At 41.1% G+C, this 15312-nt stretch overlaps 1 protein-coding gene across 1 annotated transcript; it reads right to left on the minus strand.

Annotated features, from left to right (window-relative positions):
• Nucleotides 1-8950: 8950 nt before the first annotated feature.
• LOC128869268 (probable fatty acid-binding protein) lies at nt 8951-9391 on the minus strand. Its single transcript, XM_054111804.1, has one exon. It carries the CDS (start codon nt 9368-9370, stop codon nt 8975-8977), a length of 396 nt encoding a protein of 131 aa, XP_053967779.1. The 5' UTR covers nt 9371-9391; the 3' UTR covers nt 8951-8974.
• Between the last annotated feature and the right edge of the window lie 5921 nt (nt 9392-15312).

A 15312-nucleotide genomic window follows, 5' to 3' on the forward strand; every position in this document is an offset into this window, starting at 1 on the left:
TGATGTTAGCCTTACCTTGAAACAAGGTGTAGTGCCTATCTTTCAGGCCGCATATCTTGTCCTTTGATATCCAAGGTTCTTGGATGAGAATGATGTCTTCTCTGAGGTCAGAGAGACGAAGAATGAGCGCTGCTGAGGCAGCCTTAGAGTGATGCAGATTAATCTGCATCACAGTTAGACGAACATTCAATGACTGTGGCGTTCGCGTCATCACCGCTATCTAAAAGTCTATCCTCGTCTTCGAGTTGAATATTGAATAAGTGTCCCACAAGTTCGCTGTTCGATTCCGAGTCGGACTCAATCGTCGAAGCTTGTGAGAGAGGCTTATCGACATCCATCTCGGGGGCCGCCGTACTCTCTTCGCTGGGTGCGAGCAGATTTTTCGGCTGATAGGTCCAGATGGTAGTGCTGATGAACCCGAACGCCACAATCTCCTTGCGGTCGTCCAGTGCTTGAACGCTTTCCTGGTCCAGGAGCAGCGTGACATGCCTGGAGTTTCCTGAAGGCTCTTCCACCTTAACTACCGTCCAGTTTTCGGTGGGTAGGTTCGGTTTTCCGATCTTCAGTATCTCCAGGATGGTTTCCGGATCGGATGGCTCTAAAGGTATTCTTGTTCTGCCGCGTGGTTTGTTGGGAATTTCGCTCTTATTGATGAGCTGGAGATTCGCCCCGGGCCATACCTCACCGAGGCGGTCGAGGGTCTTGCCGTACAGGCTGACAGAGCGTTGAATTGAGCACGCGATCAACTTGACCCTTGCTTGGAACCATCCCGCGTCAGAGCAAAAAGGAGGGGGTCCTGGGTTCCGCTTCAGAACGTCCAGGTAGCCCAACTGAAGCTTTCTCTCCACAACCTTCCAGTTTGATGGAGAGATGAAACCGTCAGGGTAGCTCTTATCCACCACCGCCATGACCAGACTATCTCTGGCAACTTCGCAGAACTTGCGTAATTTGACCTCAGAGGAAATTTTATGCTTCTTGGGGTCGTTGGAATTAGGAGGATCCTCTGAAGACCATTGCCGCTGAGCTGCACTCGGTTTTTCTTTGGACGCCTCATACTTCCGAAGGAATTCCCGGGCCCAATCGTGAGTTGACTTCTGTTGGTCGGACAGCTCCTCCTCAGGGGCTTTTCCATAAGGAAAGTGGCGCGTCTTCGATCTCTATATCGACGAAGATGAGGAGGGATAGGTTTCTTGGAAACTTATGTCCGAGTTGTTTTTATTTTCTGGCAAAACAGCTTTGCTGATTAATTGGATCTCCGCAGCCGAGTCGGTTTTGGAGGAAGTAGAAACCACAAGGGAATCCGGTGGTGTCTCTTTGACGGTTTTGCTCTTAGTGAGCACTTTCGCCACCGAATGGGTGGTTTTTGACCCCGCCCATGAGTTTGGTGGAGCCAAGAGGTCTCCGCGTCTGGAAGGAATTTGTTGTTTTTGTTGTGTTGTTTGTTTTGTGTTTGTTATTTTATTCATTTTTGCGGTGCGGTCACTCAGCTGATGAGTCAGCAATCGTAACCTGGGATATAAGAGGGGAAATAATGGGGTTCACCACGTCAGAGCCCTATACCGTGGCAAGTCGAATTGAAACTGGGCTGCGACAGGTGCCTCAGAGTCCGCATACTAGCGACTTAGGTCACCGTAAGCCATGCATCCCTCGGCATGTGCTGTTCCACCTTGGATTGGTAGCCTTTGATATAAGAGAGTACCTTCTCCCCGTGAGTCCATGTTTATTCCATTCGTATTAGCAGGGACATGACCTACTAATACGAGCGGTTTCTCGCCATCCACCGAAGTGGATATGGGTCACTGCCAGCAATTATGGCTGTAATGGCACGCTATACCACAAACTTCACCAAAAAGTACTCTCAATTATCTGAACTTCGTGTAAACAAACAAAATAAATGGCACGAATACAAACGCTTTCGCACTATTGCCGACTTGGTAAGCTACAAAAAGGTGATTGTTCTTTTTAAACTCAGCGCCAGTCAAGCGTAAGAAGTTCGCTTCGCTAGCATAAATCCTAATACCAATCCCCGGAAAATATGGCACGATATTAATATGCTCACTGCTTCAGGTAAGCACACTTTAACTCCACAAGTGCATTATCAGTTCTCCACTCGAAAAAGCCAATTATTTTGCCTCCTTATATGCTTCTACCTCAAACGACGCCAACTTTTCAAACAACTTTTGCTCGGCACAATACAACTGTCTAAATAACCAAGCAAACATAACAAAAAATGTATCACCCGCTGCCAGGACAATTGAATCCAAAACCACTATTAATGAATTTGAGTTGCGCTCTCTACCGTGAAGGCAGAACTCCTCCTCCTCCAAACTCCTATGATCCAAAACCTACCTAGTTGCATGAAATGAAAACTTATTAATTTGTATAACCAAACTCTTGACTACGGCTTTCATCCTCAAGTGTGGAAAACTTCCTAAATCGTACCAATTTTCAAACCCAATAAACCTCCTACTTCTGTGTAAAGCTATACGTCCATCACTCTTTTATCTTTTTCTTCTTAATTGGCGCGATCACCGCTTACGCGATTTTGGCCGAGCTTAACAAAGCTTAACCGGCGCCAATTGGACACACCAAGTGAAGCCAAGTCCTTCTCCACCTTATCTTTCCAACGGAGGCCTTCCTCTACTACCACCAGCTGGTGCAGAATCAAATACTTTCAGAGCCGGAACGTTTGTATCCATTAGTACGACATGACCCAGCCAACGTATCCACTGGATCTTTATTCGCTGCGCTATGTCTGTGTCGTCGTAAAGCTCATACAGCTAATCGTTCCATCACCTGCGATATTCGCCGTTGCCATCGCGCAAAGGTCTGAAAATCTTGCCCAGAACTTTTCTCTCAAACACTCCAAGCGTCGCTTCATCGGATGTTGTCACCGTCCACGCTTCTGCGCCATACGTTAGGACGGGCATGATGAGAGTCTTGTAGAGTATTAGTTTCGTTCGTCGAGAGAGGACTTTACTACTCAACTGCCAAAACTAACACTTATTGGCAACAGACTCTACGTTGGACTTCAAGGCTGACATTGTTATCGGTGTTAATGCTGGTTCCTAAGCATACGAAGACTTTTACAACCTCAAAATCATAGCTGTCAACAGTGACGTGGATGCCAATACGAGAGTGCGCCGACTGTTTGTTTGATGACAGGAGGTACTTCGTTTTGTTCTCGTTCACCACCTGACCCATTTGCGTTCCGTTTTTATCCAGTTTGGAAAAGGCAGAACTAACAGTGACATCATCGGCATACTCCAATATTTGTAAGCTCTTATAAAAAATTGTGCTTAAGCGATTAACTTCTGCGGCTCGTACGGTCCTCTCCAACATCAGGTTAAAGAAGTCACACTACAGCGAGTCACCCTGTCTAAAACCTCTTTTGGTATCAAATGGCTCGGAGAGGTCCTTCCCAATTCTGGCGGTGCTGCTGGTGTTGAGCAACGTCATCTTGCATACCCGTATTAGTTCTGCAGGGATGCCAAATTCAGACATTGCGGCATTCGGGGAATTCCTTTTCTTACTGTCGAATACAGCTTTGAAGTCGACGAAAAGATGGTGTGCGTAGATTCTCTTTTGATGGGTCTTTTCCAAGATTTGGCGTTTTGTGAATATTTGGTCAATGGTAGGCTTTCCAGGTCTGAAGCCACACTGATAAGGTCTAATCAGTTGGTTGACGGTGGGCTTCAGCCTTTCACACAATACGCTCGCTAGAACCTTTTAAGCGATATTTAGAAGACTAATCCCGCGGTAATTGGCACTGATTGCGGGATCACCCTTAAGATTGGGCAGAGCACAAATAAATTCCAATCGGCAGACATGCATTCATCCGACCATATTTTGCATAGAAGCTGATGCTTGCACCTTACCAGCTCCTCGCCGCCATGTCGTCAACGAATGGGATATCGGGATCTTCACATTCTCTGTGACATGCGCAGCTATCACTGTTTAACAGATTCGAGAAGTGTTCCCTAAATAATGTAAATATGCTCAGGATGTCAGTCACCAGATCGCCGTCTTTGTTCTTACAGGAAAACGCCCCGGTCTTAAAACCTTCTTTAAGCCGCCGAACTTTCTGGTAGAATTTTCGGGCGTCGTTCCTATTGGCCAGCATCTCAAACTTCTCGCATTCACGTATTTCGGCCGCTCGTTTCTTCTGTCGGATAATACGACATAGCTGGCGTTGCGCCCGATCGTGGCGTGGTTCTATAGGTAACATATTTTCTTTCTGCGGCAGCTTGACATTCCTCGTCGTACCAACTGTTTTTTCGGGCGAGCCGAGATCCGATTTCTTCTTCGGCGGCGGTACGTATGGAACGAGAAATGTTGCTCCATTGCTCGTGAATGCCGGTTTGTTGAGCAGTACTCTCTGAGAGCAGGAGTGAGAGCCGAGTGGCGAATCTTCTGGCTAATTTGTTGTGATTGTAGCTTTTCGATGACGAACATTCTTTGCGTAGTTAGATGCACGTTTTTTGCTGCACAGAGGCGTATGCACAGATTGGCTGCAACAAGGTAATGATCCGAGTCGATGTTGGGTCCTCGGAACGTACGTACATCTAATACACTGGAAGCGTCTCTTTCATCTATCACAACATAATCGACCTGGTTTCACGTTTTACGATCAGGAGACAGACAGGTAGGTTTAAGTATCTTTTTATGCTGAAATCTGGTGCTGCAGACTACCATATTTCGGGCCCCGGCGAATTCTATCAGCCTCTGTGCGTTACCGGATGTTTCGTTGTGCAGACTGAATTTTCCAACTGTGGGTCCAAAAATTCTCTCCTTGCTCACCCTGGCGTTGAAGTCGCTAAGCACGATTTTTATGTCGTGGCGAGGGCAGCGTTCATAGGTACGTTTAAGGCGCTCATAGAAGGAATCTTTGGTCGCATCGTCCCTCTCTTCTGTCGGGGCGTGGGCGCAAATTAGCGATATGTTAAAAAAACGGGCTTTGATGCGGATTGTTGCGAGACGCTTGTCCACCAGAGTGAACGACAGTACTTGGCTACGTAGTCTCTCTCCCACAACAAATTCGACACCGAATTTGCGGTCCTTTACATGGCAGCTGTAGTAGACGTCGCAAAGTCCTATGGTTTTCTTGCCTTTCTCCGTCCATCGCATCTCTTGAATGGCAGTGATGTCAGCCTTTACTCTCACGAGGACATCAGCCAGCCGGGCAGAGGTACCTTCCCCATTAAGGGACTGGACATTACAAGTGCATGCCCTCTAATCATAGTCTTTGCTACGTTTGCAGGGATCGTCATCCGTGTAGGGAGTTCTCAACCGAAGCTTTGTTTGTGTTTTCATTGGGGGGGGTTTTTAAGTGGCCGGTCCCAAACCCGGCGCACAACCAGCTATTCTAGAATGCTTCGCCTTCTCACGTTAGCTCACTACCGAACGGGTGTTCGGAAGCTACGCAGAGAATACTTGGGCTAGTCCCGGGAGCTGTGAGCTGCTTGGACCATATGCAGAAGAATCGTCCTGGCCATTCCCAAGTGAATGGCGATCAGTAACTTTCCCACTGGCGTGGACTTCTACATATGGAACCATCCTCCCTCTTATATCATGCTTGGCTAAACTAATGGAAAACCTGTGTAAAGGGAACCATGTAATGTGAAGCAGGATCGTCAATGCATAGGTGCTATTATTTTTTTGGAAGAGCTTTAGGGCAAACCTGCCGACGAAAGATTCCTTTGTAAATAAAAGATTTTTTTTTTTTTTTCACTTAGGGCAAATAACTGCCTTCCAACTATCAGGTTAAGACTGAGCTGACTGAGCTGCCTTCTGATAGAATGGCTTTATTTTTATACTTTCTTTTTGCCTTGTCATCAATAAAATATACTTAATTACAATCAAACATTGTTACAAGTAAAAATCAATAACAAAATTGTAAACACTTAAAAATACTATACAAATGAAATTCTGCTTAGGTTGACTTAAATTTTGTTCAGGTTAACTTACTTCACAGTGAGCTATGGCTTTGCTTTGGAGTGGGGTATCATATGACAAAAAAATGTATTTGGTGTGTGCCATGTGTTTACTTATGTTTCGGGTTTCAAAAAACAAGGAAAAGAATTTTTGTCATTGAAATTGAAATGAAAAGAATTATGTCATTAAAGTAGAGCAAGTTGAAATGAAAAGAATTATGTCATTGAAATTGAAGAGTAGAGTGAATTGAAATGGTTTACATAATTTGAGTTTGAGTATTAAAAATATATTTAAAGAATTCGAAAGAAGTTTGAAAGTGAAGTGGAGGTACTCTACGCCCCTATGGTTAAGATTGAAAATTACTGTGCTAAAAAATTTGTTTAAATTTTGCAAGTTCAGTGGTTTTCAATAAAAATAATTTTATAACTTTAAGAGTTTCTTAGTATATCTAAATCTATTTTTAATTCTATGTTTTATAGTAAATTTTTTTTCAATTTATTTAATATGATAATGTTTTAGGTGATTTTGTATTTCTTAAGGGTATTATTATGATATTCCTTAAGCTTATTGTTAATTTGTAATACAGAATTGACTCCTTTACGCTCCACTATGAGATAAGGGCCATGATATGGACTTTGCTGTTTTCTTCTACTTTCTAGTTTTACAAATGCCCAGTCACCTACTTTTAATTCTGATGTGTTACTGTTCTTGTCATATAATTCTTTTCTCTTTTGTTTTGTTAGTTTTATCAGCTCTTGTGCCCTAAGAAGTGACTCTTTTAGTCTAAGTTTCATCTCATTTGCGTAATTGTTTAAGTTATATACTGGTTGATTGTCCTCGATTATGTCAGTTGGTAAGCGTGGAAGTTTTCCGTATATTAACTCGTACGATGAAAATTCCGTCTCTATGTTCGGCGTGGTATTAAAAGCAAATGCAAAATAAGGTAGCCATTGGTCCCATTCGTGATTTTCTACGAAGTGTAACAGAAATTCATTTAGGACTCTGTGACTCCTTTCAACTGTTATTGTCTGATGGTGATAGGGTGCTGAAAAGGTCTGCTTTATATTTAATATTTCGCATATATTTTTCATTAATTCATTTGCAAACTCTGTACCTCGATCAGATTTTAATGTTTTAAAAAGTCCGTATTTTAGTATTACCTGTTCTACTAGTGTCTTTGTGATAGAAGTTGCTTCTTTAGTTTTCATTGGGAATAAGATTACGTATTTGGTCAGTTCGCATTGTACCGTTAAAATATATCGGAAACCATTTGATATAATCAATGGTCCTACTGTATCTATGCTTAAATTTTCAAAGCTTGTACTAGGTGTGTCCGTTGTTGTCATTTTTTCTTTTATGTACTTTGTCTGTTTGTTTGGAGTACATTCTTTATAACTGTTTACATATCGTTTTATCATTATTCTCATGTTCTTCCATATGTATTTTTGTTTTAATTTTAAGATAGTTTTTCTTATACCCAGATGTCCTCCTAGTGCTGAATTGTGATACTCAAAGATTAAATTTTTTATAATTTCTTCGTCATTAATTTGTTTTGGGGCTTTATGTAAAATTATTCTTAAGGGTCTTAATTTTTGTTCTAATCTTTCACTTTGTAACTTGTTGAATGCATTCTTAAAATTTTCAATATTCATTTCTCTTAATAAATTATCTTTTGCTACCGCTAGCTTTTCTATATTTCTTTTAGTCGCTATTAATGATAGTTTCGCCATGATTGAAACGTATTTCAGAGGCTCCTCACTATATCGGACTATTATATCCCCTTTTTTATTTATCTGTATTTCGGATCCTTTCATTTTTTCTTCGTATACGAATTTTAATCTTTTTATATTTCTTATATCGGCTGTGGACGTACATTCCCAAATGTGAAGTTGGCCTGACTTCGAATGAGAGTTGTAGTTCTCCTTGTCTACCCTGGTGTTATTTTTGGCAGACATTCCCCTTGTTATTACAAACATTTTATTATTGTCATCACAATTCGTTGGTATCATTTTTTTTAGTAAGTCTGAGTCTATCTTTATTCGTGATAATGCATCGGCATTTGTATTCATTTTGCCTTGCTTGTAGACTATTTCGAAATCATAGTCTGACAAATCAAGTCTAATCCTTGTCATCTTGGATGAAGGATTTTTGTGTGAAAATAAGGAGATAAGAGGTCTGTGGTCCGTTACCACGGTGAATTTTCTACCCATTAGGTATGGACGGAAGCAATTTATTCCCCAGTGAATCGCGAGTAGTTCTTTTTCTATGACCGATTTATTTATATCATGTTTTACTATAATATGTACTAATATGCCTGACAAAGTCCTTACAATTTCTTCAATATTTTCTATTTAAAATGTAATTATATATATATTTTTTTTTCTTAATACATTTGAAAAAAAAATTTTATTTTAAAATTTTATTTAAAAAATTTTTTTTTTGTTTTTTTTGTTTTTTTAACGCCATTGTGCATTTTATTAAAGTTACTACAAATTCTACACTTTTTTTATTTTCATTAAGGTGCACGAATATTCAATTTTATGTTTATTTAACTGAATGCAAAATGTCACATTTGTTCTTATACCAGTTTTGTGCTTAAATACTTGTCAATAATAAAAATTTTAAATTAAATGTTAATATATTTAAATGCATAAGCGAAAAATCTCTATTCAACAATATTTATCATAGCATGTGTGAACAATTTGGTGCGCGTCGTTAATAATATTGAGAACTATTTCACTTTAATTAGCCGCCTAATCACATAAAAATAGTTAATTGTTACCTAATAACAACTTCATACTTTTAATTACATTATTTTATGCATTAATCAGCAAATAATCAGTCATAAACAAAATTGGGATATTCACAATCCAAAATATACCTATATATATGTATATGTAGTTATATAAAGTATAATGTATGCGTATGATAGTTAGTTTTTCTATCATTAGTTTATCGCAAGAAGTGGCATTTTTTATTTTAAATTACTTTAGCTTTTTGTTACTGTTGTTTTGAACTTCTCATGTAGCGCACTGCGCATTTATACAGCCTTGTAGACTCTGACGGACTTCACGTCGTTGAGGGTGAGAGTAGTCACTAGCTCGGAGTCAGTAAATTCACGAATAATGGTCGGTGGTTTGTCACCCTTCTGTTCTTGCACAAATTTTTTGCCATCCAGAGTGAAGACGCTCTTCACTTTGCGACCATCAAGTGTCTCTTCATCGAATTCCTCGCCCAGCTTGAAGTTGATCGTAGTTGTCTTGAAGGTTGAGGTAGTGGTGAAAGAGTAATTATCACCATCCTTCCTCAGTTCAACGGTGGGGCTGACACTGTTACCCATTTTGCGTAGAATCATACCGACACCCAATTCCTTCATGTATTCGTCGAAGTTTTCACTCTTTTCTAATTTGTATTTCTTTCCTTCCCAGACAGCCATTTTTACTAATGATTTATTTAGCGTTTAGGATCGTCCGCAGGATCGCCATGTAAAGTGAACCATGTAATGTGAAGCAGGATCGTCAATGCATAGGTGCTATTATTTTTTTGGAAGAGCTTTAGGGCAAACCTGCCGACTAAAGATTCCTTTGTAAATAAAAGATTTTTTTTTTTTCAGTTAGGGCAAATAACTGCCTTCCAACTATCAGGTTGAGACTGAGCTGACTGAGCTGCCTTCTGATAGAATGGCTTTATTTTTATACTTTCTTTTTGCCTTGTCATCAATAAAATATACATAATTACAATCAAACATTGTTACAAGTAAAAATCAATAACAAAATTGTAAACACTTAAAAATACTATACAAATGAAATTCTGCTTAGGTTGACTTAAATTTTGTTCAGGTTAACTTACTTCACAGTGAGCTATGGCTTTGCTTTGAAGTGGGGTATCATATGACAAAAAAATGTATTTGGTGTGTGCCATGTGTTTACTTATGTTTCGGGTTTCAAAAAAAAAGGAAAAGAATTTTTGTCATTGAAATTGAAATGAAAAGAATTATGTCATTAAAGTAGAGCAAGTTGAAATGAAAAGAATTATGTCATTGAAATTGAAGAGTAGAGTGAATTGAAATGGTTTACATAATTTGAGTTTGAGTATTAAAAATATATTTAAAGAATTCGAAAGAAGTTTGAAAGTGAAGTGGAGGTACTCTACACCTGGTTGCAAATAGGTTGATGTGGTATTCTAAGAATAACAATGTTTGAATAACAATGGTAGTGGCACAATATGCCCTTTTGCATCTCTACTATGTCATAACAAACGCACTCTCGTCAAGAAACCATGTTTCACTTTTAGCAACCGATTTGGAGAAGGCTTTCGACCGAGTCGGAGTGTATATCATTTTGAAAGAAAAAATAAGTGGAAGATTGGATCCAAAATTATAAACCTTGTCACAAGTTATCTCACTATCAGAAAATTCAGACTGAGAATCAATGGCTTTGCCTCAACCATTGTATATCTAGATAATGGAACGCCACAAGGGTCACCCCTCTCCGCGCTTCTTTTTATAATAGCGTTCGATGAGATTGCCAAACTGTCAGCGAACTATACCAGTATAGAATGTCAGCTCAACGCTGACGATGTTACTTTTTTCACGAAAAACCCTGATCTTCTTTCAGTCTCGCATATTTTCGAAAGCATTCTCCGAGACATAATGGCATGGTCCTCAACCTCAGGCACATCGATTTTATAGTAAACATTTAAAAAACAAAAATAATATAAAATTGTATTACATACACACAAAACACAAAAAAAACGTATTCAATTAAAGCAAAATAAACTATTCAACAGATTTATGAAAAACCCAATTAAAATTAAGAACTGTCTAATAAGTCCATAGTGCCTGTTGTCGTAAGTCGGCTTTCTTTCACCAAAAAATTGGCCCAACGTTTACTGAACAAGTTTTTTTACAACGCAAAATAAATTTCCTTGCTGCAATTGATATTCGTAGGTACCGCCTGGGATACTCTAAAGCTCCTTCCGCTGTCAGGATCGTTTTTTTAAATCTCCCTAGCTTCGTCAATCAAACACATCGCTTTGGAAATTTGTTTGGAGGTTACATTTTTTCTTGGGAGATTTCTATTGAACGGTCACTGTCATCTTCTTCATAAGCAAATTGCAATTCCAGTTGCAATAGTTCTTTCTTAGAGAATTCTTCGTTATGCGAGGCTAGCAATTCATTTGTGTCAGTCTCCTCCATACCTTCAAAATTAGACTCTATAGATAAATTAAAAATATCATGACGAGCAGCTGGTGTACCATCAACTTCTGCAGCGTATATTTGGTGAACACATTCAGGCCATATTTTGCGCCAAACATCATTCATGCAAGATGGTTTAACCTCCTCCCACGAATCGGTAATAATTTCTATGGCTTTCATAATGTTGAATTTTTTCGAAAACTTTAGCATGGTAGGCATGTCTTGTCCATCAGTCTCACTGAAAAGAAGTTTAAATGTTCGTCGAAGGTAATAACTTTTAAAAGTCGATATTACTCCCTGATCCATCGGCTGAATAACTAGTGTCGTATTAGGCGGCAAAAATACAAATTTCACGTTTTTTGACAACTCATCAACATAAACCGGGTGGCCAGGAGCATTGTCGACTAGGACTAAAGCCTTGAAGTTTAAGTTTTATTTGTTGCAATAAGCCAGTTTTGAAATACTGATGTTGTTATCCATGCTTTTTTGTTTGCTCCCCAGTAGACAGGAAGCAGATTCTTTGAACAACCTTTCATAGCTCTTGGATTTTCTGATTGACAAATCTCAAATGGTTTAAATTTGAAATCACCATTTGCAAGAAGAGTCAGTCTATCCTGGCGCAGATTTTTCTGTTTTAGATATGAAAGTTCTGTTAGGTAGTCGTTTCCAAAATAACCCAATCTCGTCAACATTAAAGACTTGTTTCGGATCATAGCCACCTTCATGAGTTAATGCTTTTAACTCTGTTGGGTAGTGTTCTCCAGCAGTTATATTAGCGTTAGCTTCGTCACCTTTCAGAGCAATAATGTGCGGATTTGCTCGAACCTTGAATCTCTCAAACCATCCCTGACTAGCTTCAAATGTTTCATTTTTGTCTCGATCTCGATTTCCCACCTCGATTTCTAATAGTTCTGACAGTTGTTGCAGCCAGACAAACAGCCGTTGCTATCTCCCCAGTCTTCTCTCCCTTATCAAATCGTCTCAGAATATCTAATCTTGTCTTCAAGTTGGTAGTTTTTTATTTTTATTTTCCCCTCATTTCGCTAAAGAAATTAGAAGCGTATGTAAAAAAAAAAGAATATAACTGTGCCAATAAATAAATGAAGGATGGATCCATGTGTAGAAGTCCACGCAAGTGGGAAAAGTTACTGATCGTCACTCACTTGGGAATGGCCTGGACGATTCTTCTGCATATGGTTCAAGCAGCTCACAACGGCCGGGATTAGCCCACGTATCCTCTGGGTAGCTTCCGAACACCCGTTCGGGAGTGAGCTAACGTGAGAAGGCGAAGCATTCTAGAATAGCTGGTTGTGCGCCGGGTTTGGGACCGGCCACTTAAAAACCCCCCAATGAAAACACAAACAAAGCTTCGGTTGAGACCTCCCTATACTGATGACGACCCCTGCAAACGAACTAAGGGCTATGATTTGAGGACATGCACCTGGAATGTCCGGTCCCTTAATGGGGAAGGTGCCTCTGCCCAGCTGGTTGATGTCCTCGCGAGAGTAAAGGCTGACATCACTGCCATCCAAGAGATGCGTGGACGGGGCAAGCAAAGAAAACCATAGGACCATGCGACGTCTACTACAGCTGCCATGTAAAGGAGCGCAAATTCGGTGTCGGATTTGTTGTGGGAGAGAGACTTCGTCGCCAAGTACTGTCGTTCACTCCGGTGGACGAGCGTCTCGCAACAATCCGCATCAAAGCACGTTTTTTTAACATATCGCTAATTTGCGCCCACGCCCCGACGGAAGAGAAGGACGATGCAACCAAAAATTCTTTCTATGAGCGCCTGGAACGTTCCTATGAGCGCTGCCTCCGCTGCGACATAAAAACCGTGCTTGGCGACTTTAACGCCAGGGTGGGCAAGGAGGGAATTTTTGGTCCCACAGTCGGAAAATTCACCCTGCACAACGAAACATCCGGTAACGGACAGAGGCTGATCGACTTCGCCGGGGCCCGAAACATGGTAGTCTGCAGCACCAGATTCCAGCATAAGAAGATACACCAAGCCACCTGGCTGTCTCCTGATCGAAAAACACGAAACCAGATCGATCATGTTGTGATAGATGGAAGACACGCTTCTAGTGTATTAGATGTACGTACGATCTGAGGACCCAACATCGACTCGGATCACTACCTTGTTGCAGCCAAACTGCGCACACGCCTCTGTGCAGCAAAAAAACGTACATCTACCTACGCAAAGAATGCTCGACATCGAAAAGCTGCAATCACAACAGACAGCCAGAAGATTCGCCACTCGACTCTCACTCCTGCTCTCAGAGAGTACTGCCCAACAAACCGGCATTCACGAACAATGGAGCATCATTTCTCGTTCTCTACGTACCGCCGCCGAAGAAGAAATCGGATTCCGGCGAGCCCGAAAAGACAATTGGTACGACGAAGAATGTCATGCTGCCGCAGAAAGAAAGGATGCCGCCTATAGAGCCACGCTGCGATCGAGCGCAACGCGAGCCATGTGGGACCGCTACAGAGCGCTGAAAAAGGAAGAGAGACGTATTATCCAAAAAAGAAACGAGAGGCCGAAATACGTGAGTGCGAAGAGCTTGAGATGCTGGACAACAGGAACAACGCTCGCAAATCCTACCAGAAAGTTCGGCGGCTTACAGAAGGTTTTAAGACCGGGGCGTTTTCCTGTAAGAACAAAGACGGCGAACTGGTGACTGACGTACAGAGCAATCTTAAATTATGGAGGGAACACTTCTCGAACCTGTTAAACAGTGATAGCTGCGCATGTCACAGAGAATGTGAAGATCCCGATACCCCAATCGTTGACGACGGAATTGTCGTTAAGCTACCCGATCATGACGAGGTGAGAATAGCGATAACGCGGCTAAAGAACAACAAAGCCGCGGGCGCCGACGGACTGCCGGCTGAGCTATTCAAACATGGCGGCGAGGAGCTGGTAAGGTGCATGCATCAGCTCCTATGCAAAATATGGTCGGATGAAAGCATGCCTGCCGATTGGAATTTAAGTGTGCTCTGCCCAATCCATAAGAAGGGGGATCCTGCAATTTGTGCCAATTACCGCGGGATTAGTCTTCTAAATATCGCCTATAAGGTTCTAGCAAGCGTATTGTGTGAAAGGCTGAAGCCCACCGTCAACCAACTGATTGGACCTTATCAGTGTGGCTTCAGACCTGGAAAGTCTACCATCGACCAAATATTCTCAATACGCCAAATCTTGGAAAAGAGCCATGAAAGGAGAATCGACACACACCATCTTTTCGTCGACTTCAAAGCTGCATTCGACAGTACGGAAAGCAGTTACCTGTATGCCACGATGTCTGAATTTGGTATCCCCGCAAAACTAATACGGCTATGTAAGATGACGTTGCTCAATACCAGCAGCGCCGTCAGAATTGGGAAGGACCTCTCCGAGCCGTTTGATACCAAACGAGGTTTCAGACAAGGTGACTCGCTGTCGTGTGACTTCTTTAACCTGATGTTGGAGAGCATCGTACGAGCCGCAGAACTTAATCGCTCAGGCACAGAGGAAGATGGCGGCCTCCTCTGCGTTGGAAAGATCAGGTGGAGAAGGACTTGGCTTCACTTGGTGTGTCCAACTGGCGCCGGTTAGCACGAGAAAGAAACGACTGGCGCGCTTTGTTAAACTCGGCCAAAATCGCGTAAGCGGTTATAGCGCCAATTAAGAAGAGAAGAAGAAGCCAATAAATAAATTGGAAAAATATTTACCTTTTTTGTAACCAGAAACAAGACGTAAAAATTTATGTAAACTATGTAATTGAAACTGAACTCTAAAATTAGCAAAACAAAGTGAAAATACAACTGTAAAATTGGGTTGATTTTTAGTTAAAAAGGGAATCCCGAGTTTTGATGGCGTGGCGCAATTAGAAACAAAAGTTTTGCCATCTTTTAGAAAAAAATAAAGTTTTCGGAAAAAAAAATTAATGACTCGAACCCAAAACAACACAACTTCGAAAATCTAACGACGCACAGTGAAAATTAGTACATACTAATTAAGTAGCGACGCAACTTCGAAAAAACGCAAAACGAAACGACGCAAAGCGAGGTATTGGTGTAATCCCTTTCAAATGTTGGCCGCAACTGCTGGAGCATTTTCAAGGTCATATTCGTTGTCAGCATAAAAAAACCTTCAAGAAACCCCCATAGCCGTTTTAAAAGCTGTAAAAAAGCGA

This window comes from Anastrepha ludens, chromosome X, assembly GCF_028408465.1.
Source record: "Anastrepha ludens isolate Willacy chromosome X, idAnaLude1.1, whole genome shotgun sequence".
In the NCBI taxonomy this organism is placed as follows: domain Eukaryota; kingdom Metazoa; phylum Arthropoda; class Insecta; order Diptera; family Tephritidae; genus Anastrepha; species Anastrepha ludens.